General features: G+C 37.6%; 1 protein-coding gene and 1 pseudogene across 1 annotated transcript; one reads left to right on the top strand and one right to left on the bottom strand.

The window, feature by feature from the left end:
• Nucleotides 1-2: 2 nt before the first annotated feature.
• On the bottom strand, nt 3-24,348 carry LOC104853830 (zinc finger protein 39). The gene is made up of 4 exons (XM_010612018.3): nt 24,210-24,348; nt 12,013-12,139; nt 5,563-5,655; nt 3-3,391 (listed from the first exon to the last, which is right to left on the bottom strand). The coding sequence occupies exons 1-4, from the start codon at nt 24,210-24,212 to the stop codon at nt 1,380-1,382; spliced, it is 2,235 nt and encodes a 744-aa protein (XP_010610320.1). The 5' UTR covers nt 24,213-24,348; the 3' UTR covers nt 3-1,379.
• LOC104853829 lies at nt 19,298-19,949 on the top strand (annotated as a pseudogene).
• Nucleotides 24,349-25,755: the final 1,407 nt, after the last annotated feature.

Below are 25,755 nucleotides of genomic sequence, written 5' to 3'. Positions count from 1 at the left end.
TGAATGTTTGGTAGCTTTACACATTAGAAAAAAACTGTTACAAGATATTTATAATGTCCATACATTTATAAACATTAGGAGAAATGAAAAGAAATAGTATAATACCAGAGACAATATAAAATAAAATATAAATGGCCTCCAATGGCACTTAATGCAGAAAATTTTAACATATGTCAAAATACTTGACGTATTTATGCTGAGAATTGAAAACAGGACCTCATGCATTGTAAGCATATACCCCACCAATGAAGTAAATTCCCAGCCCCAATCATTATATTACAAAAACTATATATATGCTTGGCACAGAAAGTATGTTAATACAAAATACTATTATGGGATATTTTGTGCACTGTAGGCTGGTAAACAGCATGTCTGGCCTCCACTAAATGCCGACAGCAATGCCCAAAATCCAACTTCAGCAATCACAAATACCCAATATACTCTTAACAGAAAATACTACCATTCATAGTTATATATACTCATATACAGTGAAATATTTTTAAATGATTCCCAATACTATATTTAACATTTCCATTTGAAAAACATTTACATTACATAAACTGTTTTCCTCCTTTATGATTAATTTCTGATACATAAAATTTGGAAGGCTTGTCAGGAGCTTTCATACATGAAACAAATTTGTGAATATCTGCCTTATTCAAAGTAATCAATGAAATTTTCCTGCTTACTATTCACCATGTGCTACAATTTCTCAATAAATGCTTTTGTTTTCCATAAATTGACATGAAAATAACAGGTGTTGGCAGAGGTTTCTCTTGTGTGTAAATTCTGCAATATCAAAAGACACATAACATCTCTCAGAAAGCTTATAAAATGAATTAGCTATAGTGGGTTTGCACTATAATGCAAACAAAACACAATGGTTCAACAGAGTATTTCTCACTCATGTAAATTAAACATGGAATATTTGGAGATAAAGGTGGGAAGAGCTCTGCTCTTTCAGATTATGTTTCTCTTAAACACAGTGACCCATGGCTCCCAAGACCAGTCTGCTGGTGCCAGGTTTGCTACAGGTCCAAGTGCATAAGAACTCAGAAAGAAGAACTTAGAAAGAACGTAACAGATTTGGGGGGCGGGTCTAGGCTTGAAATATCCACATGCTGCTGTACAGTTCCAGTATATGGTCCAAAACATACTATCAGTGGCTGAAAAAGGCAAGCTACATATCCTACTGAAAACAATACTCTTGGAAAACATATAGCCAGTCTCTGCTGGAGAGGACTACTGTGTGTGAGCTCCTTCATGTCTGTTAATGTGTGCCTTTTCACAAAAACTTTTATTTTAGGTTGTCTTCTCTGTGCAAATTCTCTGATGTCCTGTCAGGCTGGCTTCTGATAAATTTTTTACATTTAGTTTATTTACATAATTTCTTCCCTGTGTGTCCTCTGATGTATAATGAAGGATGATTTATGGGAGAAAGTTTTCTTACATTTTTCACATTCTAACTGTTTCTCATTTTCATGAGTTATCTGATGCCTGGTGAGGTTTGACTTCTTGTGAAATGATTTTTCACATTGCTGACATTCATATGGTTTCTCACCTGTGTGAGTTCTCTGATGTATAATGAGGGATGCCTTATGGTAGAAAGTTTTCCCACACTGTTTACATTCAAATCGTTTCTCAGTTTCATGTGTTAACTGATGCCTGCTGAGGTATGACTTCTGGTGAAAGGATTTCTCACATTCTTGGCACTCATAGGGCTTTTCACCTGTATGAGTTCTTTGGTGCACAGTGAGATGTGACTTACAGTAGAAAGCTTTCCTGCATTCTTCACATGAATAAGGTTTGTTACCTGTGTGACTTCTCTGATGCACAGTGAGAGATGACTTATGGAGGAAAGTTTTCTTACATTCTTCACATGCATACGGTTTATTTCCTGTGTGAGTTCCCTGATGTACAGTGAGTGCCGTCTTATGATTGAATGTTTTGTTACACTCTTTACATTCATATGGTTTCTCACCTCTGTGTGTTCCCTGGTGTGTACTGAGGTGTGACTTCCGATAAAACGACTTTCCACACACATTACATCCATAGGGTTTTTCACCTGTATGAGTTCTCTTATGTACAGTGAGATTAGATTTACGATTGAAAGTTTTTCTGCACTGTTCACATACATATGGTTTGCCACCTGTATGAATGCCCTGATGTATTGTAAGGTGTGACTTAGAGTAGAAAGTTTTCCTACATTCTTCACATTCATATGGTTTCTCACCTGTGTGAGTTCTCTGATGTATTGTAAGGTGTGACTTAGAGTAGAAAGTTTTCCTACATTCTTCACATTCATATGGTTTCTCACCTGTGTGAGTTCTCTGATGTATTGTAAGGTCTGATTTACAGTAGAAAGCTTTCCCACATTTTGTACAGTCATAAGGCTTCTCACCTGTGTGAGTTCTCTGATGTATAATGAGGGATGATTTATGGTAGAAAGTTTTCCTACATTCTTTACAATCATAAGGTTTTTCACCAGTGTGAATTCTCTGGTGTCTATTGAGGTGTGACTTCCGGTAAAAGGCTTTTTCACACATATTACATCCATATGGCTTCTCACCTGTGTGAGTTTTCAGACATCTGCTGAGGTTTTGCTTCTGGTTAAAGTTTTTCCCACATTCATAATCTTCATATAATTTTGCTTCTCTGTGGATTCTCTGATGCATATTTAGTTCTGTCTTTTGACAGAAGAATTTCTCACATTCATTACATCTATAGGGCTCTTCCCCTGCATGTGTTCTGTGATGTTTTGTAACATATAATCTGCTAATGAAAGGTTCTCCTAAATCACTATTTTCATAATATTTCTGTCCTTTGTGTATTTTTACATGGTTAATGAGTGCAGCCTTTTTACATAGTGCTTTATGACAGACATTATATTCAACTGATTTCTCCCTCACTTGGGTCATCTCTTGGGAAATAAATGCTAACATATCAAAGTCTTTCTCATATTCACTGAACTTACTGGAAGTCTCTCCCACGTGAATCTTTTTATGTGCCAACAATGCTTTCATGTTGTAGGCGTTCTCTTGTCCACAATAATGAAAATGCTTTTGTATACCTTGAACTTTGTTATGCAGATTAAGATGTTCAGGATGTCTTAAGGATTTTCCAGTTACATTAAGATCAACAGACTCCTCTCTAGTTCGCACCTCATGTGAATCACCAGGGAGAAGCACATTCTGCCATATGTTAAGTTCCACAGGCTTCACTTCTGAATAGTTTCCATTCTTTATATTCAGAACTGAAATATGGTTTGAGTTCACATTAAATGGTTTTCCCAATTCAACTTTGTCCTCAGCTGATGTGGTTACAACTTGCCAAAAATGTTCCTCTTGATTTTCCTGGTTTGTCTGAATAAGACCATTTACTTTCTGGACATCTAAAATAATAAAATAAAATAAAATAAATAGTAATCTCTATGAAACAAATGTATGGATTTCTTCTGGATTTCAAACAAAGGTAAAGAAATGCCATATCCTAATGATATAAGATTTCAAAATAACTTGATTTATGACACTTGTGGGTTTCATACCTAATGAACCCAAGAAATTACATTAAAAGGTTACAATGTCAAGTCATATCATACTGCTTTTATTCCTTTGAAATATGGGGAGATATACAGTTAGAATATTCACATAATGTCTAACTGTGGGTTTCCACAATGATTTTTATCTTCAATTTTTCTCTGTACTTTTTCATAATTTTGTTAAAACAGCTGTTTTTAAGATCATCCTACTATGCTTCTCTTTCAGATTTGTAATGACAAAACTTTCTTAGACTACCTAAAGGATTTAATCTTGGTTGACTTCCCTCTTACCTTAGCAGTTAAACTCTGCTTACCATTGTTGCAATATATTTTTCTAAATATACACCTAAGGTTCTGGCACATGTATGTCTGCCTGGGAACACCCTGCTTCAGACAGCTTTTGTGTTTAAAGATTCAACTTTCTTCTACTTGGATAGAAAATGGAATTTTTATGCAAATTCATCATGTCTAAATGTCTTTCACAAAGAAAAGTATAAAGGCTAACTATGAATTTCATCCTTGAAGAAAATTGGAGACTTGCAACATGAAATTGTTAGTAAACTTGTTCTTCTTATCAAAGGTCTTTTCTGGTTATTCTACAAAGTCCAGGATCCCATACATTCCATGCACATATGTAGGTACTCCTCATTTTCATAAATTCTGATGTTTTTATATACAGGGCTTGATACTGAAATTTTTTCTGGGGGGAGACAGGGTACTTTGTAGTGTGGGCTTGCCTTGAGCTCACTGTGTAGCACAGGCTGGCCTCGAACTCTCAGCAATCCTCCTGCCTCAGCCTCCCAAGTGCTGGGATTACAGCACCACCATGCCCAACAATATTGGAATTCCTTTCTCATTTTCTTACCAATTTCCTAGTGACTGCCTAAATAACTATGACTTAAATACTGATTTCCCAATTTGTATCTCCTTTATACTCATGATCATTTATGACTCTAAACTTTATAAACACCTTTGTATTATATGCCATATTTAGAAAGTGGACATCTGAAAATTAAAATGAAAAAACATCTGAAAAACTGCTTTTCCTTTTCAGATTTGTCCAACCTGTGGCTCACTTCCCCACCATACCACAATTTTTAAGAAAAAAGAAACTGTCCTGAAACACACATAAAATATGTAACATATTTAAGTAACTAGATCGTTTTCTAATAATTTTTATTATAACATTTTTTAAAAGGCAGATTACACATTAGACACCATTCCTAAAATAACATGCCATATTTGGGGGTGGGGTGCATGCCAGGAATCAAACTCAGATTCTTGTGCTTGTAAGGCAGGTGCAGTACCACTGTTAAGTCCCAGCCCCCATATTGTATTCTTTATCTCATCTTCATACATTCTCTGTGGCTTTTATGTAACTACCAAACACTATATATTTTGTTCAGTATTCTCCATTCCCCCCAGTACTAGGGATCAAACTCAGGACCTTGTGACTGCAAGGCAGGCACAGTGCCACTGAGCTAAATCCCCAGCCCAGTTCAATTATTATCTGTGAAAAAATGCATTTGTAATGCATTGTATTAATCCTCACAATTAAAAAAGATCAGTGTCTATGAGGTAATCAAAAAGCAATGCTGGGCCGGGTATTTAGTTCAGTGGTTCCACCACCTGCTTTGCAAGCACAAGTTCCTGTGTTTGATCCCTGGTTAAAAAAAAAAAAGACAAATGTTGAAAAAACATATACAAAATATATACAAAATATATACAAATGGTTGAGGGGAGAAAAATCAGGATATAAACATGGAAGATCCAAGAATTTAAAGAAAAGATCTAACTAAGAAAAATGTGTAATATCCATATAAAAATTAGTTTTTTGGTAAATCTAACAAAATATACATGAATTAAATGTGAGCGCCCTCTTTCTAAGCTATGAAAAGCCAAGTCTAAAAAGAATGAGACCAGCTGTTGGTACATGAGGAAAAATAGTGAAAATTGGCTCTTCATGGCTATATTTGGTGAGCACTCATCATCCTGATCTCCCTGCCCAGTATACATCAACTGACCTGGGAAGCTCTGGCTTGGGGCTTCTTCTACTATGCATGGCCCAGATCCTTGTTCCAACTTGAAGATCACATCAGGTTTGGTACTGCAGTGTCCTGTTAATGGTAAATAATATGAGATTTTTACTAAACTATGTGAGGACCTCAGGAGAAAGACATCTCCACCCGAAGAAAATGTGAACCAGGGAACGTTGTGACATTATCAAGAAGTAGCAGTCACAGATAGCCCTGAGATAGCTCAGTCAGTTCACACCTACATGACAACTTCTACTGGATAGTGAACAGATGAAATATGTAAAGGAAAAAAGAAAGCCAGAATAAGAATCAAAGCAGTCTCCAACCTGGGCAATGTACCACCCTATGAATCACACAAAACTTTTAAGGGAAGAGTGAAGGGGATAGCAGCAGCTGTGCCAAACTGAACTCCCAAGACACCACTGTCCCCAGAGCCAGACGAGCTGTGACTCCTCAGTCACAACATGGCCCAAAGTCTATAGTGGGAATAAGAAAGTACACTCCTGCTAGGGTATTGGCTCCCAACACAAGGCCAGAAACCAAGCATCTCTGAAACACACAAAGCACTCTGGGAAAGCAGCCAAGAGGTTGGTCACAGCTGAACACTCAACTATGTAGTCACTCCACTGGCAAACAGCCCAGAATCTGTGATAAGAATAGTAAAGTACTTCCAAACTGATGGGCAGGTCCAACAACCATGCCATCCTCAGAAGACTGAGTAGAACTAGAAATACTCCATTTTGGTTTGGGCTTCTGCTTTGTTGGCACTAGGGAAAAGAGAGAAACAAATGCCAAACTCAGATGCCAAACTCAGAGATCTGAGACAGCTGGAACCCAGTCAATGGAGGTGGACAAAAACAACACAGCTGAGAAAAAAAAAAATCTCCTTAACTCTGGACACCAGTGAAATCACAGAGACAGAGAGTCAAGGATGGGTGGAAATCCTGCAAGGTTATGACTGGCTGAGACTTACTTGGGGGAGCAGAGGAGATCCCCTACCACTGAACTGAGAACACTAGAGGGCCCTGATCACAGGAGACTAAAGAGAGCACAGAAAAAATGGCAGAAGGAAGCTCAGGCCAATCAAAAAACAGGACAAATGCCCTTTTATTGTCTCCTTCTTTTACGTTTTGCCTTTTATTCTTTATCAGTAGTTTGTGTAAAAATGGCCAGTCTTTAGGTATGTGTGAGTATGGCTGTATTGGTTTTCCACTTTAACTCCACAATATCCTACTTTGTTTTGTCATATTATCCCATGCAAATGGTTCCTCACTAGGAATATATGTTTCTTTCACTCTTAATAAATTTGATACAAATCACTTTCTCCTGTCTCACAGCTCATTTCTATTCCCTTCTCTTATTTTTTCCTACCCTCCACACAACACAGTCTGTCTAATATCCTTTCTCTCTTTTTACTTGTTTGGGTTTTTTGGTATAATTTTTTATTCTTTGTTTTTTTGTGCCCCCCCATTATTTCTTCTCCTTCACCTATGCACTCTTTGAAATACTCTCAATATCATCAATACTTAATTTGATCTACCTGCTATAATGTATTACTATACTGTGACTCATCCCAGGTTAAATACTGGAGACTTTCTGTCAAGTTCTTAAGTATTAGATAATCTATGGTTAGCTTCTCAAGTGTTGTTGTTACTGGTAGGTACTCTCTACTCTCAAAGCTGTTCCAGAGGCTGGACGTAGGACACAGAACAGACTGAGTGAGTACAAACACAAAGAGATGTACCCACAATGCAAACACACAAGAGGAAAACACAAAATAGAACCCCACACAAGTGAAGAGACAGTCTATCCAACTGTTCTACAAACCTCTATAAAGAAGCACAATTAAAATGACAAAACAAGGCATCAAGACACCTCCAAAAATATAAAACATAAATTACAGCCAGGCATAGTGGCACACACCTGTAGGCCCAGTACTTGGGAGGCTGAGGCAGAAAGATCACCATAAATGTAAGCCCAGCCTGGACTACATAATGAAACCCCATCTCAATAAATCCCCAAAAGATGATCCCACAATGAATGAAGTGGATCAAATTAGAGAAAAAGAACTTCAGAAACTGACAGTAAAAATGATGAGAGATTAAAGAAAAGATAAACAGGTAGATGTATCAATTATCAGAATGATAAGTGAGTTCAAATAAGTTACAAATAATCAAGCTGAATGAGTTAAAGAAGGTAATGCAAGATATAAAAAATGGTATCAGTAAAGCAACAGAAAAAGTGGGAAAGAACCACACAGAAATCCTAGAAATGAAAACCTCTGTAAGTAAAATAAAACAGTCAACTTTAAGTCTACAGAATGTTTCATTCAATATTAGAATATGCTCTTCCAAGACACCAAGGACTTTGTCCAAAACATACCACGCTCTAGATAATAAAACAACTTTCAATGTATTAAAAAAGTGAAAATAATCTCTTGCACCCTATCACATCAAAATGGAATGAAACTAGAAATTGGCAAAAGGAACCACAGAAATTTAACAAAGCACAGAAAACTGAATAATACATTCTTAATCAATGGGCCACTAAAGACATCAAGAAATAAAAATCTCCTAGACTCCAATGATACAGTCATACCTTGGTACTTGAATTCTTTGAAACCCATCAAATTTGGTACTCAATATATTTTGGCACAAAAATTTTGTCCCAGTACTCAACTGTTTGGTACTTACATAAGCTAGAACTATCAATTGCTTCCTGACTCATTAGCCATTCCAGGCAAAATAATTTGGTATTCATCAGTTGTAGTCCTCATTGTGCCTCTCAGAAGCAGTTGTGTACCAATGTACCACTGTGTTTCAGGAAGTACATACCAGACTCTGTGGGACACAATGAAACCCAATTCTAAGAAGAAAGTTTATAGTTATGAGTGCCTACATTAGAAAAACAGAACGGGGCCAGGGATTTAGCTAAGTGGTTCCACCACCTGCCTCACAAGAATAAGGTCCAGAGTTCAAACCCTGGTACCAAAAAAAAAAAGTAAAATAGAACAAGACCAAATAAACCCTGAAGGTCCTAGAAAACCAAGAACCCAAAACCAGTAGAAAGAAGAAAATAATAAATATAAGCTTGCAAACTTATCACACTGAAACAACAACAACAACAAAAAACGAACCCTTTCACATTGTAGGTGGGAATATAAACTAGTATAACCAGTACGACAATCTATGAGAACTCCTCAAAAGACTAAACATCAAAATACAATTGACCTAGACCCAGCTAAACCATTCTTGGTCATATTCCTGAAAAAATTAAGGACTATATACTAAATTGATACATCCATAACCATGTTTATATCAGTGCAATTCATAACAATTAAGCTGTGGAAACAGCCTAGATGCCTATCAACAGTTGAATGGATAAAAAAAGAAAAACATGGTATATACACACAATGAAATATTATTCAGCCGTAAAAAACAATATAATGCTATTTGCAGAAAATGATGGAACTAGAAACTGGTATGTTAAGAGAAATTAGCCAGATTTAGAAAGGTAAATATCACCTGTTTTCTCTTACATGAGATTACCTAAAATATGCATAAATTAATAAATCAGTAATTAAGGAGAGAGGACAGGAAATCAGGAGGTAGACTTCCAGAGATAACAAAGAGGACAAGCGGAAGGAGGGAAAGGCAGAGTGTGGTAATGAGACTGAAATTTGGACTTCCCAAAGTAACTCCCTTTATTATTTACTATTAACAATGCACTTAAAAAAAGGGCCAGGGCCTGGCACCACACCTGCCTCACAATCACAAGGTCCTGAGTTCAATCCCTGATTTTAAAAAAAAAAAAAAAATCTACTAAAGTAAATACAAGACAGCAAATCATTTAGTTATAGAATTGCAGTACCTCTAAGTGATGAAGAAGAAATACAATTCTTAATTATAATTCTTAATATATGAAACAAAATCAAGGTTTCTACAACATCCAAAGACTTTGCATGAAACACCTTAGTATTTGTAGTCTAATGCTTAGCTGAGAGTCCCAAAGTTAAAATAGATGGCAAATTGAATAATAGTCTTTGACTACTCTTGATGCATCTGCTGTTTTGATCAATTCTGTGTCCTAGGATAGGGCTGTTCCCTTTCTGCAGACAACTGTTGAACAGGGAGAGGGTGAGGCTCTGACTGGCTCATTAAAGCATCCCTGTGCTTTGGTTCAATCTGGAGCCTGTGGAGCTCTTGTTAGAAACAATGTTTGCAAGAGAAAAAGAATTGGACAGAGGACAAATGACTAAACAGAAATAAGAGAAAAAAAGGACAGCAATAAAACAAAATGGCTTAAAATAATCACTAGGCTCATAGCACCTCATAGAGGTAATGTAACATCAGTATTTTCATGTGTGTTTTTTGCCTGCTTATATTTATACATAGTTTTGTGAAAAAAAACTCATGAAAGTTTTAAGAACCCACATTTAGCTCAGTGGTTCCACCACTTGCCTCACAAGCACAAGGTCCTCAGTTCAATCCCAGTACCGGAAAAAAAAAGTTCAATTAAAGAATAAAAATAATGCAAATAAACAGACATAAGAAAAAGAAACAAAACAAAAGAAGAAAAATGAGTTGTAAATACTCCTTGGCCAATGGTTTGAGTTGGTAAAGTTTCCTCCCAGGACCTCCAATACAGTCAGTATATGGAGGAGGTTAGTGAGCTGTGCCTGGGCCTTTTGTATTTCTTCTCCACTCACACCTAAGAGGGTGGCACTGTAGGAATGAGGCACATCAAAGATACACTCTCTGCCTCAAGGTTGCATTCACTCTAGCAGCTTTTTACTGTTTCCTTCTGCACATCCAGAGCTACTGCTAGCCCAAACCATCTTTGAAGCATGTGGACCAGCTGGGTCCCCTATTTACTTCACAGGGCCCAACTCTGGGTCCATGCACCCAGAGGCCAACAATTAATAAATGGGAAGTCTATTCACACAGGGGCAGAAAATATTTCCAAACTATTTATCGAACACGAGATTAATATTCTGAATATATAAGTTCAATTCAATAGAAAAAACATTAAAAACAGCAAGCTGGAAAAGAGGCACACATGTGTAATCCCAGATGAGCTGCTAGGGAGCCTCACTGAGGCAAGAAGAAACGAAGTTCAAGGACAGTCTTAGACAACTATCTCAAAAATAAGAAGAGCTGAGGATTTACCTCACTGGGAGAGTGCTTGCCTATCACGCACAAGGTCCTGGGTTTAATGAGCAGTACTACCCAAAAACAAAACAAACAAAAAATCTGGGCAAATGATCTAAATAGATAGTTCTGAAAAGAGGACATATAAATAGCCTAGAATTATATAAGCAAATGCTTAACATCCTTAATCCTGGGGGATGTAAATCAAACTCATGAGATACTACTGCACTACAGTTAGGGTGGTTATAATCAAAATGAAAAATAACAAATACTGGCAAGGATGCAGAGAAAAGGCCACTCGATACTCTCCTACACTACTGGTGGACATGTAAAATATACAGCCACTATAAAATACAGGATGAAAGAAACAGAACTACCATATGATATAGCTATCCTATCTATGTTCACTCAAAAAAAAATTAACTGTGTTTTAAAGATAAATCTGCACTTTCACATTTACTGCAGTACTATTCACAAAAGCCATGCTGCAGAATCAACCTAGGTGTCCATCAACAGATAAATGGATAAAGAAGATGTGGTACCCATGGAAATATTATTCAGTCATTAAAATAAAAATGAGCAAGACTGGGGATTTAGCTCAGCAGCAGCATAGTGCCTGCCTGGCAAGTACAAGGTCCTGAGTTTGATACCTGGTGTGGAAAAAAAAAAAAAAAAAAAAAAAAAAAAAAAAAAAAAAAAAAAAAAAAAAAAAAAAAAAAAAAAAAAAAAAAAAAAAAAAAAAAAAGAGCAAAATTCTTTCATTTGCAGCAACATGGATAGAACTAGAGGTCATTATGCTAAGTGAAATAAATGTCAGGCACAAAAAGTTATATTGTCACTTATATGAGCAAGTTAAACTGGCTCTCACAGAAACAGAATAAACAGTGGTTAGTGGCTCATGAAAGCATGTGGGAAGAGGGCAGGATGGAGAGAAGAGGCATACAGGGCTGCAACTGGACAGGAGCAAGAACTTCTAATGTTCATAGCATAACTACGCTTTGCAACAATTAATTGACTATTTCAAAAAATTAGCAGACATAATTTTAAAGTTCCCAATACAAATCAACGATATATATGTGAAGTAAAACGCTTGTCAATTACCCTAATTTCATCAATATAAGTTGTATTCATGTATTGAAACCCATGCTCTTCTCTATAAATGTGTAAATGGTACATGATGGCTAAAAATACATAAAAGTAGCACTAAAATTCAGATACAGTTCCTACATTTACTAACCAAAAAGAAAACAATTCTACCAGAGTTGTTGGGGTAAAGGGTTTCACTCACCCAAGGCCAGCAGATTATTGTAGGTCTCCAGCATCACTTCTCTGTAGAGGTTCCTCTGGGCATCACTGAGTTCCTTCCACTCCTCCCATGTGAAGTCCACGGACACATCCTCAAAAGACACCAGCCCCTGTAAGTGAACACTTCTCATCAACCCAAATCTTCAGCATTGGACCAGAAAAACAGGAATGCAGGGTTCCCACTTCTATGTGAAACTGAGTCATGCATGTGTCTTTTGTAAGATGCAGCTTGATTTGTACATTATAGGAGAAAAAATTAAAAATACCTTGCCTCTATGCTAATTTAGTATTCAAAACTAATCATAGCACTCCAGGAGGCTGAGGCAGGAAGATTCCAAGTTGAAGCCTTGCCTGGGGAACTTTGTGACTTATCAAGACCCCCTCTAGAAATAAAAAAATATGTCAAAGGGCAGTGATATAGCTCAGTGCAATGGCCCTAGGATGAATCCCCAGAACCCAATCTCCTCCCCAAAACCAACCAAACAAAAATGGTAAGAGAATTGCTTTCATAGATTTTATTTTGAGACAAGGTCACATTATGTCATTCAAGCTGGCCTTGAGCTCACCATGTAGCCCTGACTGGCCCCAAACTCAAGGGGATTCTCCTGCCTCAGCCTCCTGAGTGCTGGAATTATAGGAGTGTACCACCACACCCAGCTCTCCTTTATAGATTTGGAACTGTTCTTGTTCCTAACAAAAAGAGGATAAATAACATTCTGCTCCTAAAAAGAGCTAACAATCTAGTGTAAAGACTTAAATATAAACACACACTGGAAATAATGTATTCGATAACCTACAGCATCTGTTCAAGGTAGAAAAGAACACTTATGCCTCATAATTACCTTCTGTAAGTCCTATCTCCAAATACAGTCACATCAGGCTGCAGGGACAGGCTTCAACATTTAAATTCTTTGGGGACAGAATTCACCCACAGCATTAACTGTGTTGCTCTTCACTGATGAAAGAATAATGCCTTGCAGTGAAACTCAAAAAAAATTTTAATCCTTCATTCGCCTATGTGATCAAAGGCATTTGAATGGTAATAGTAAGTGTTCAGTTGTAGGAGCCATACACAGGTCTCCATGAGGAATATAAAGAATTAATCCTTTCTCTGGGGCTCTGTACCAGAGAGCAGCAAACCCTCACCTAATCCTTCATGGAGAAGGAGTCTAAAAGAAACAGTTGCTTTTGATCTACTTGGAAACTCAAATCAGCACCATCACAAAACAAAAAAAACTTCATTGGCACCATCACTAGCAATGATAACTATTACTACAAAAATGGTGATCTATGTTATCCTAAATACTAAATGAATAAAATAGTATAAATTCTAAAGAGCTAAAGTAGTTATCAAGTGACTAAATGCCTATTAACAATGTTACCTAAATTAATTGCCACCTAGGTGCTTATTTAGGATAACAAGATAACTTTCACACAATACAAGTCCTATTTTCACATTCCTGTACATTTACAGCTTAAGGAAAATAGGATGAAAAACAGAATGACATAGTACATTTCAGTTATTGTTAAATTCATAAAACAAAACAGGATGCAGGCAGGAATAAAAAAGAATAGGGAGCTACTAAAAATCCGAGGACATGTAAGATTGCAAACTTGGAAAGCAATTCTGTCATCTTTCACTCCTGAAAATATTTAAAGTTGTTCTCACAGAAATACAATAAAAATGCCTTTTAAAAAAATAAATCTCAAGGCAGAGGACTTAGCTCAGTGGTACTGCCACCTGCCTCACAAGTGCAAGGACCCAAGCTCAATCCCCTGTACCAAAAAAACAAACAAACAAATAAATAAATAAATCCCTTCAGGACAAGTAACGATCTTATGACAACATTAAGACCTGTGAATTGATTAAGGTTATCTCGACAAATTATTTAAATTGCTTACAATGAACCAGAGAGAAGACTACAAAATTCTAAGAAAAATGTACTATGCAAAAAAAATATATAACATGCAAAAAAAATATAGAGGCCAGCCTCTCAAAGTTTAGAGATAAGAAGAATGATAAAGACATAAATTTAGCTGGATATGGTAGCATACACCTGTAATCTCAGCACTCGGGGAAGCTGAGACAAGAGAATTTCAAGTTTGAGCCCAGCCTGGGCATCTAAGCAATTTGGCAAGATCATATGAAAATAAAAAAGGAGCCAGTGATGTAGTAGCTCTGTGCAAACGAATTAGGTTCTGTCCCCAGCACCAAAACAAATATGCATATTTTTGAGTGTTAAAACATCATAAAACAATCAGCCTTAAGAAAAACTATAGGTAGATTAAGATTATAAGAAGCTTTCCAAAGCTATAAACAATAAACATGCCTAAAGCAATCCCTAGCTCTTTAGAATACATCTTTAAGTGCGTTCATCCAGCAAAACCAAATTTGTCAAACTTATTTTCTTACGTACTGCAATGGCTATGCTTTTAATTGTTGCACTGATATGGTGATTGTTGGTTGCCAACCCACCTTGCATTACTAGGATGAATCCAACGTGGTGAAAGAGTATGATTACTTTTATATGCTGCTAAATTGTTTCCTTGTATTTTTGAAGGATTTTGTATGTGTATGTTTAAAATACACTGGTCTAATTTTTTATTTTCTTGTGTTATCTTTGTATCTTTGCAGTTTTTGATATCACTGTAATACTGCTTCTTAAAACTGTCCCTACCACTTTTATTTTTTGGACAATTAGGGATGAACTGATATTAAATCTCCAAATGCTTGGCAAAACTGACCAGGAAGTTTATGAATCGAAGATTTTGTTTGTATTACTAACAAAAATCAACTACATACCATCTCCTCACTTGAGATAGGGCTATTCAGATTGCTTTTTAGTCAGCTGTAGTTGTTTGCATTTCTAGAAACTTACCCATTTTATTATATGAGCTGTGTAATATAATGACATATAATTGTATCATTCTTCTCAAAATATATTTTTTTCTGTAAAGTTGGCAGCAATGTTGCCTCCTTAATAATTGATTTTAGTTGTTTGAATCTTGTTTTTTCCTCTGGTCTTATCTCCCTTAACAAAGCTGAAAGAACAGATATATTTAGAAGCTTTGTTATTTCAATCTCATTTATTGTTCATTATTCTTGTCATTTGACTTCATTTGAGTTACCACATGGAGTCATGATGCTAAACATTCTACCCAACCCCACATTTCTAAGCCTCTTGCAAGAACAGGACAAGAGGACTAATCATGGCCACTGAATCACTTCCAAACAAAGCACAGAAGTACTAGTATCCAATCTGAATCATGATCTAGATGTAGAAGCAGTAAGATGGTGACACCACTGGCCTGGGCCAAGTCACTCTAGAGCATCACCTAGCTGATCTGCCTGAGAGGTGAGTGATTTGTCTTCTGTTGCCACTGAGATGAAGTCATTATTTTTTAGTCAAATAAGATGGGTTTAAATTTCCCACATTCCCAGAGCACCTACAAGGAGCAGGGAGACACACGGACCTCAAATGACAAAAGTTGAGGGTTCAGAAAGATAAAACAACAAATATTTTCAGGGCAGAGTCTTGAAGAGAGAGAGTAACATACATGCACGCACACACACACACAAACACACACACACACATGATAGGTGCACATACCCCAGAATATGAAGGTAAATACAGTGCCCCACATACATTGTGGCCAAAGACGATGAACACTGCAAAGAGAGTAGTAATTGGAATGATCCAAGGCCCTGTTAAATGGGGAAAGCTTCCAAATGGGGAAAGCTTCAAAGAGTCTACTGTCCAAAACATAAGTGATGGCCTCCATCTGGACATAGCTCTGTCCTCTGCCCTCCATGTGGATTCCACTCTCTCCAGAAAGCTCATACAGTTTTGGTGATATCCAAACCTTTTCCCTTCAGAATGTCAGAGATAGTGTCTTACTGTCTTCTCTGTTCTTTTACTTTTGACTCTTCCACCACCTGTCCCAGTCTGTAGGCTTAGGGCTCCCTCCCTCATTCTCCTGTGCCCGGAGCTGCCTTTTCCAAATTCTGGCAAATAACACCCAAGTCTCACTGGAGAATCTCTCATCTCTGGAGATGTGTGAGGCCCAGATCCTGTGGGATAACATCATCAGTAAAAGGAGGGTCTTGCCTGTGTTCTTACTTTTGAAGACTCCATCAAAACATGGAGAAGAAAAGCATTTGTGACCACAGGTCAAGGATCACCAGCAGCCACCAGAAAAGCTAGAATGGTTCTGCCCTAGAGTTTCTTCAGGGGAATGTGAGCTTGATAACACTTTGATGCTAGTCCAGTGTCACTGATCTTAGATATAAGTCATCCACAAGTATGAGAAAATTAAATTGCTATTATTTTTGTTTGTTTGTGGTACTGGGGATCAAACTCAGGTCCTTGTGCTTGCAAAGCAGGCGCTGGAACCACTGAGCTAAATCCCTGGCCCTAAATTCCTATTATTTTTAAACCATTAAATTTGAGATGATTTCTTTCAGCAGCAAATAGGAAAACAGGCTTTCCAGTAATTTAAGTCTATGTGACCAAATTTTCATCACGCAAATGTAGCCAATATTAGGGTGGTAGCTGTCAAAACTATGCAACCTTCTAGAAAAAGTAAGGGTGACTATCCTAATGTCAGTAACAAGCACTTCAAGAAGCAGCTTCTTCAGACTGACTGAAGTAATGTGATTCTTATTAGCAGCATCCTTAGAATGTAAGGAAGGTTGTTTGCCTTGAGGAACCATTCCCTTCAAGCTAGACACAGAGATGTCCTTTTTGCTATAAAATACTTCTGATAACTTAAACCTTAACAATCTTTCCTTCTAAAGCTTACTGGGATACAATGCATTATTGTGGGTAACCCTGTTTTATACATGGGGAAGGTTTCTCCAGCTAAAAACGTACTGATCACTGTCATTTGTTCTGGAGATTGGGCAATCTCTTTGTAGCTCCTAGCTTCTGTATCAACTGGGCATTTTGCTGGCTGGTTATTTTTGTCATCTCTTGTGCTGGGTGAATATGACAGTGTCAACCTTGGAGTCCTATCCTGTTGTTTACTGGTTAATAGGGACTGGTCCCACCAATGTCTTTCACTTGGTTCAAGTAAGGGGTGTTATGACTTGCTTGAGTCTCTTAGTGTCTCAGTTTTGTTTTCCCATCAGAGACATGAAATAGAAATGTAGGTAAGGAGGGTATTTTCAAAATACTTCTAGAAGTAAAGGGTGAAGAAATAGAAAACATGAGATATTGAAAAGCAGTAAAGCCAACAAAGGGTGTGCTACATAGCTGCTGAGCATTGTGAAGCCTATGTCTTGACTTTAGATTATCTCTTAAGGGGCCAGTTGGCTCCAAGGCAAGAAAACAAACAAGAGCATAGCATAATAAAGTTGATCACTGGGCCGGGGATTTAGCGCAGTGGTTCTACCACCTGCCTCGCAAGAGCAAGGTCCTGAGTTCAATCCCCAGTACCAAAAAAACAAAAGTTGATCGCACACAATTGGCAGGAAGCAGAGGAAGAAGGGAGGAAACTGAGGAGGGAGGGCCACCTCCAGTAACCTACACCTCTTACAACCAGGCCCCCCCTCCTAAAATCACATTTAGCTATAGTACTCCCATGAGTACTATATCAATCAACAGTCAAAGCCCTTCCTATGAGCATGTGAGGCTTTGGAAGGACATCCAAAATAAACTATAATACCTTTCATGGTATTCTTTGGCAGAGTCACACTTTAAAACACACCTTCTCCTCAAACATAGCTCACAAGTGATTAAATGCATAAAACTCAATGAGACTAGTCACAGACTAAGGTTCAATGCCACACTTCTAATCTTTTTCTATTTTCCCCCAGAAATGGGGATCAAACTCTGGACCTTGTGGAGCAGGTGCAGCACCACTGAGCTAAAGCTCCAGCCACACTTCTAATCTTAAAGATTCCTACCTCTCTGTTAGATGGCATGCTGCAGTAGCATTCACCAAATTTTTTAAATCACATTATCTGAGATGGTAGGTAACATAAGACTATGCTGTTAGGTTTTTTTTTTGTTTCCTTTGCTTTCTTACATCATTATCAATTTTTCAACCAATGTTGCTGAGTCAAATGGATATTTATTTTTTAAAGTAATAACATTTTGTCCCTATATCATACTATATAAAAACATTCATATATTTAAAAGCAAAAACTAATTTTCAAAGAAAGCCTCATGACTTTATTAAGTAAGTGCTCTTGGGCCGGGGATTTAGCTCGGTGGTGCTGCACCTGCCTTGCAAGCTCAAGGTCCTGAGTTCAATCCCCACTACCAGAAAAAAAGAAAGAAAAAGTGCTCTTACATTAATTTTTTGAACCACAGATTCTAAAGAGAAGTGTATTAAAACTCCATTAGAACCAAGAGCTCCATGTATAGCTCAGTGATAGAATATTTGCCCAGGATATACAAAGACCTGGGCTTATTCCCCAGCAGCACCAAAAAAAAAAAAAAAAAATTAAGAATTTCTATTCATGAAATATTACTAGGAGTGTGCAAAGGTAAGACATGGAGTGGGAAAAACATGAGGGCAATGCACACTTCTAGAGACATTTCTAGAGAAGGGCTTGTAGTGCTGAATATATGGGGTATGACGTATTTCTAAGGAAAAATCAGACATTCAAACAGATAAAAGAACTGCTGACAGATTTCAGAGGAGACGCTGAAATGACAAAGATATGAGTAGGGCTGAGGGTACAGCTCAGTGGTGGAACAATTGCCTAGCATGCCCAAACCCGTGCTGGATCCCCAGAAGCACAAAAACAAGGCAAAATAAAACATCAGAATGTGTGTACAAATCAGTACCAACTAGAGAAGTTCAGATTAAAACCTGCAGATACTATTGCATACTTATCAGAAAGGTAAAGACAATGACAACAAAACAGACTGACTGGAATTGTCAAACACCTCTGATAGCAGTGTAAACTGACAAGCCACTCTGGAAAATGGTTCGGTAGTAACTTCTCACACATTCTACGTTAAACAGTAATTCTATTTCTAACCAGGAGACAAATTCACCAAAAATTCTACAAGAATGCTCTAACTAGGAAGCGCGGTGTGGCGCCGCACTGCACGCGTGAGAGCACGCCGGTGGAGCCAGCTGGGACAAGGTGCTCAGACAAGCGCGCTCTGCCTTCCACTTCCCACACGCTGCCTGATGAGGCGCTGTCAGCTGAGCAGGTGGATGTACGGTAATACGTCTGCTCCGATGCCCGCCGCCCGGAAGGCCACCACGGTGGTTGTTTTCCTTCATGGATTGGGAGATACTGGGCATGTATGGACAGAAGCCTTTGCAGTTAGCAAAAGTTCACACATCAAATATATCTGCCCGCATGGGCCAGTTATGCCTGTAGCACTGAATATGAACATGGCTACGCCTTCTTGATTTGATATCATTGGGCTTTCATCAGATTCTCAAGGGGATGAACCTGGGATTAAACGGGCAGCAGAAAATGTAGAGCTTTAATAGGGCAAGAGGAGAAGAAAAGCATTCCTTCTAACAGAATTATTTGGGGAGGATTTTCTCAGGGAGGAGCTTTGTCTTCATACACTGCTCTAACCACACAGCAGAAACTGGCCGGTGCCACTGCACTTGGTTGCCGGCTTCCAGTTCGGGCTTCATTTCCACCGGGTCCTATCAGTGGTGCTAACAAAGATATTTCTATTCTCCAGGACCATGGAGACTGCGAACCTTTAGTTCCTCTTTGGTTCCCTTACTGTTGAAAAACTAAAATCGTTGGTAAAACCAGCCAATGTATCCTTCAAAACCTATGAGGGCAGGATGCATAGTTCATGTCAACAGGAAGTGAAGGAGGTCAAGCAATTCACTGATCAACTCCTACCTCCAATTGATTGATGTCGCCAAGAGGCCTTGTGTAGAAGGACACCAGCAGTATTGTAGTACAGTATAAACTTCTTTCCACGCCCAATCTTAAAACTTCTGTTTGCAGTGTTAAAATGTTTTGCAAATACACATCAATGATATATAGCAAATAACATTTCCTTGTGGGAAAAATGATCTGTTAAATTTCTAAACATGCATTTGTAGATGTGATTCAGAATATACCAGTATTAAAATAGGTGAGGCAGCTAGGTTTTCTTTCTCAGACATAATGCAGCAAAATAATAAAATACTGCAACAAAATTTTTTTATTATATCATTTGAAAATTACCAGTATGCTAATGATAATTTGTTCAGGTAAAACAAACGTTATAGGTATAAATGATCTATGCATGCTGTGACTTACTTATGGATTTATTCCAAAATTGCTTAGTCACCACGCAAATCTGTATTTTTCTATGTATGTTCATTATATATAATGACTGTAATACATAAGAATTAGATGTTATTACATTATTCTTGATAATAAGGATAATGCTTTTGTCAGTAAAGAGTAATATTGCTCTCTTCATTTAATGGCTCCTTTATTTGGGGGACCAGGTTTTTCTTTTCCTTGATAGCATTTCTATTTAGTATTTCTCAAGAAAAAAATGTTTTCTTTCATGATTATCCTTTATAACAGACCAAATATATTGCCTCCCTGCCATTTGCTGTTGATACATGCTGTAATTTGACATTCTAAATTACAGACACATGGTATTTGAAATCTATATAACTTTAAAAAGAAACCAAGCACACTTAAACTTCTTATATTATGTACTTCAAATAACTGTACTTTAGTTCAAATTTAGACTTATTTAGTTATTTAGAATCTTCAATTCAGACAATAAAATATTATTTTTCTGTAAGCAGTTGAATAAATTAGATCATACTGTGGTATGTACAAAAATATTTAAGACTGATCTTAAAAACTAATTTTTATTGAATCCTTGCTGCATTAAGTTTCTGTACATATGTCTGAAACCAACTACTGTAGAAAACAATCTATTAGAAAAATTTGCTTTATCTGCCAATGGTCTTATTTGAAATTTTTACTTCAAATTATTTTTAAAAATTAGTCTCATGCAAACATAAAAACAGAAATCGTTTTATTTTAAATAGTCAAAATTTCCAGATTAATAGTAAAAAATTATTTGAAACAAATTTGGGGGTAATAAAGGCTAATCAGAACTCTATAAATATGGTATAGTTACTATACAGTTGAAAATTGTAGCAAAATATATGCTTAATATTTCTGAACTATGTTAATTTTCTGCTGTATTTCATCTTACCAAAACAATGTTAAGAATGCATCTTTACAGTGCTAATTGGTCATGGAAATAATGTGGTAATGGACAACATACAATGTTTATAATGAAGCCATATGTTTATCTGGATTGTAAAATGTTAAACAATCATTTACTTATGTCACTGCTTTACCTTGAAGAACTGTAAACATATTTCAGCTATATAAATCAGTAACATCTTATTTATAGCAAGAAATATTACATTGAAATGTTGTGCTGTAATGTGAGACAATGTAAATGTTTTTCATGGTTTCTATCAATGTGAAATAAAATATAATTCTGGGGAAAAAAACAAAAGAATGCCCTAACTACAAGCTGGAAAAGCAAAATAGTTATCACTAGGGAAAATGGACAGTACTACAAATAGGGAATGAAGGGGTTTGTTGCATGCAGCTAATGTTTCATTTCTTGATACAGGTAGTAGCTGCATGATGTATTATTCCCTTTGTGATAATTTATTGACTTTTACAAGTTTCACATTTGTCCTGTTTTTGTTTTGCTCAATGAAATTAAATTTATTAAATAAACACTGGGGGGGAGCAGGGGAGATTATACAAGGGCCCCAGGGAAAACTTTGTGTACTGAATATGCTAATTATGTAGACTTGATCCATGGATGTGCACAACAGATTAAAAACCTCGTCCCTTAAATATATGCAGATTATGTCATTATACCTCAATAAAGATGTATAAAAGAAAAGGGTAGGGTGCAAAAGATGAAGTTAAAAGAAATTAACACTTAAATAAGTAAAATAAAACAGACTAAGAATTCATTAGCTAATTATCCATCTCAATAATTCAGAAAAGGCAAATTTTCTAAAAGAGAAAAGGAGTATTTAGATATTGAAAATGAATATACCACAGAGTATCAGCAACACCAAATGTTGATTCTTTTAAAACATTAACGAAATTAAAAATGTTCTGGTAAATTTATAACTTAAATATTATCCATTACTAATTATAACATACATATGTATATACACAGTCACACCTCTTCTTGAGGATACATTCTGGGAAATTAATCTTCAGATGATTTCCTCATTACACTATGCTACTTACACAAATCTGGACAGCACAACCTACATAGACATGTTATGGCTTCCTTTGCAATATGAAGTCCATAAATGGCCAAAATGTCACTCTGCAGAGCATGACTATGTTATAAAGCTACAACAATCAGTGCAGACCTGACAAAGAGCTGGATAATTAAACCTGTGGAACTAGAGACACAATTCTCAAAGAGATTTTTTTATTTGGTACTGGGGATGGAACAAACTCTGGATCTTGTGCTTGCAAGGCCGGTGCAGCACCACTGAGCTAATTCCTCCTTTATTTCCTCAAAGAAATACTTAAATGATACAGACTGTACTGCAGAAAAATGGGAAATGATTCCCTTTCCAATGGAAGCTGTGGGGAAACTGAAGTATCCGTGACAAAAAAAAAGGAGTTATTTCAAAACTGTGGTTTCTGTCCTTATTGAAAGGGCTTAGTCATTCATATATGAGGCATTAGTTTCTCAATTATACACATCATGTGGGCAGATTATAAAATTCACTACAGAGACCATTTTTCCTCAAATTAATCTGTAGTATTTATCACCCCATCAAAATTTCAATATGCTTAATGTTTAATGGAAGGAACCAAACAAAAAATTTTAAAATTCATCTACAAGGTTAAATATAAATGAAACTAGCCAAGAAACTTGTAAATTATAACAGCAACAGAAGTAGCTGCCACTACCAGACTCTAAACTATATCATGAAATGTAACATATGGCAATAATGACCCCCCCAAAAAAAAAATCACTGTAGGAATTAAATCAACGTATTAATCTATATGGATATAAGAAATGATTCTTTTGTTAAGATCAACAAAATGGCAAATAATTACAAAGATCTCAAGAATAACATTAAATGTAAATGGATCAAACAACCTAATCAGAAGGCCAATGTTGGACAGGGTAGTAAATCTCAGAGATAGAGCCCACACAAGAATATGTGAGGGCATGGGTTCAGTCCTCAGCACAGAAAAATAAAAGCAGATGTTAAGGATGATACTGTTAGATAATATTGGAAACATGGCAAAATGAGAGGTTCCTGGCTTTCCCTCCAATATACTGACACTGAATAATCACCTATTCATGGTTCCATTCATTAATGAGTTGAGAAAATTTTAGACACTACTGCTAAAGAACACCCAACATCTAGCATCACAGTGAGGGGAAGATTGAGACCATACACACAGCACATTAATTAACTCTATGGTTCCCTGGAGTTTGACTCTTAACACCTATCCCTAGGAGAGGAAAGGACAAAGGCACACATAAGTCTCAAGACCACAAAACAAAATGGTGGCTTCATGCGGTGATGCAAGTAGTGTCAGACGTCAAGGCTGAGGCCAGGGAAGAAAAGGGATTAAAACTCAAAGGTTCCACTTTCTCCCTGGAAGGGATCTGCCAGCACACTGTGCCAGCTGCTGCTGCCCACAGCTGCACTTCTATCATCCAGGCTGAGTTAGGGAGTTCACGGGAAAAAAAACTGCCCCTTCGCACCAGACTCCAGCGCACCCCAGCGTTAGCTCCAGACTGACCAATTCTCCCCGGCAGGAGTCTGTCCGTGCACTAAGTGTCGCAGTTTTAACAGTTCCCACTCTAGGCACAAGTCCTAAACCCACGCTCTAGAAGCAAGGGAACCGGGCGTGCGGGAATTTCCTAGAGCACAGAACCGGGAGGAGAAGGGCTTCAGGGTCCCGGCTGCCAAGCCAGCCCCGCCCCGGCGCCCGCAGCCGGAGGGGACCTAGAGCCCGGAGTCCGCAAGACACAGCTATCACAACCGGAGAGGAGGTGGGGCCCAGCTGTCCGGGACCTCGGGGGACCTAGGTGTGCAGAGGAAGACGGCGGTCTGCAGACTCCAGAGCCGCCCCCGAGGAAACCCAGTCCTGCCACAGCCGGTTTCCGCGGGCTTCTTCCTTCCTGGTCTCAGGACGTCGAGCCGCTCACTCACCATTTCCGGTTTCCGGGGTTTCGGCGCCCTCCCAGCGATCTTCCACCCCTGCAGGTCACCGGGAGACACGGGAGGCGAAGTAGCGATCTCCTTTTGGCCAGAGAACACCAGATCCCAAGATGGCGGGTATCAACCACAAAGGACCGCCTAATTGTGGAAGTCCCGCCTTTCTGGCTGTGTGTCTGAGTGGACAGTTCTCATTACCCTGTTTTTGATTGGGTAGCTATGTGGACTCCTCCCTCTTGTTCCCTGAATGACAATAGATACTACCAACCCATGGCTGAAGAGGAAAGAATGACAGGGTTTTGGTTGCAGCTTTTTTATGGTTCTCTGGATTGAAATTGGTTTATCTGGCTGAAGCTAATCTAAGGCAAAATATTCTCCATGTGGAGTGAAGTAGTATTACAGTCAGCTAAATTAAATAGAAATTAATGTAAAGTCAGAGAGGAACTGGGCTGTCAAGGAAGTCAGCAGAAAAAATAAAAACATCAGAATTGTTGCTGGAGGTGCAACTGAAAAAGGCCAAGCCTCAAGATAAAGATGCAAAGACTAGGCTTAGGTGCCTCCCTAAGGGAAAGCAATAACTTGGAATTATACTATAACTGGTATCACTTGGTCCAGTTTAGTCCAAATAGACATCAAGTCACTCAGGTGGGTTACCGGACCCATCCTTTCTCTAAAATGTTCTTTGTTCTTTCTTTGTTTTTTCCCCTTGCTACTTACCCTGCTTCCCTATTGAACCAATATTAGCTAAACAGCTATACTTATAATCCTACAGGTTGATTGTAGGTTGACCCATATTGTACCCACGTTGTGACTTTGCTGTATAAATTGCCCCAAGCAAAGGGCCTCGGTGGCAACTCATTTCTGGAACCCCTCCTGCCTCTTAGGAGCTATTCCTAACTCCCAGTAATCCTTTCCTACCTTTTTTTTAAAAACAAAATTCCCATTTTATTTAAACTGAAATAAACTATACAAAATTTTCTTCACCAAAAATAACACCAATATTTTCTCTATTATTTCTAGATAAACCACAAAACATTCATTTTTTTAGGTATTTGGGTTTTGCATATAACTCAAGATGAGGCAGTAGGTAAGAGTCACGGAAAAACACAGAAGGAAACAGACAAGTCAGTTGCCTGTATGGATGGCCTCTCATTCTGCCTTGATGATAAAGCAGAAGTGTTCAACATTTAGCTGCTAAGAATCTTATGAAGAGATAGGCTCCACAAAGGAATGTAAACAGCAATAACCAGATGTGGAATAATGGCAAGCTTTTCCATTCAAGCTTTAACTGTAGCCTCTTCCTTTAAGTTCATTTAATAAAGACAAAATCTACACTGAAGTCTGGTGAGCTCATAAACTTCTCCTTAGAAATTCCCTTAACTGTCCATTAGATTTTTAATAACACACTTAACACTCCTACTAATCACAGGACAATGATGGCCTTCACCATAACATTTTATAAGATGCATTCCTTTCTCCCACACTACATAAAAATTCATTTCTGCAAAAACTGACAACTCAATACTTGAAAGCAGATAAA

This window comes from Fukomys damarensis, unplaced genomic scaffold (genome assembly GCF_012274545.1).
Source record: "Fukomys damarensis isolate Sample0158 unplaced genomic scaffold, DMR_v1.0_HiC HiC_scaffold_3, whole genome shotgun sequence".
Classification (NCBI taxonomy): Eukaryota; Metazoa; Chordata; class Mammalia; order Rodentia; family Bathyergidae; genus Fukomys; species Fukomys damarensis.
This window is presented reverse-complemented; position numbering and strand designations above follow the sequence as displayed.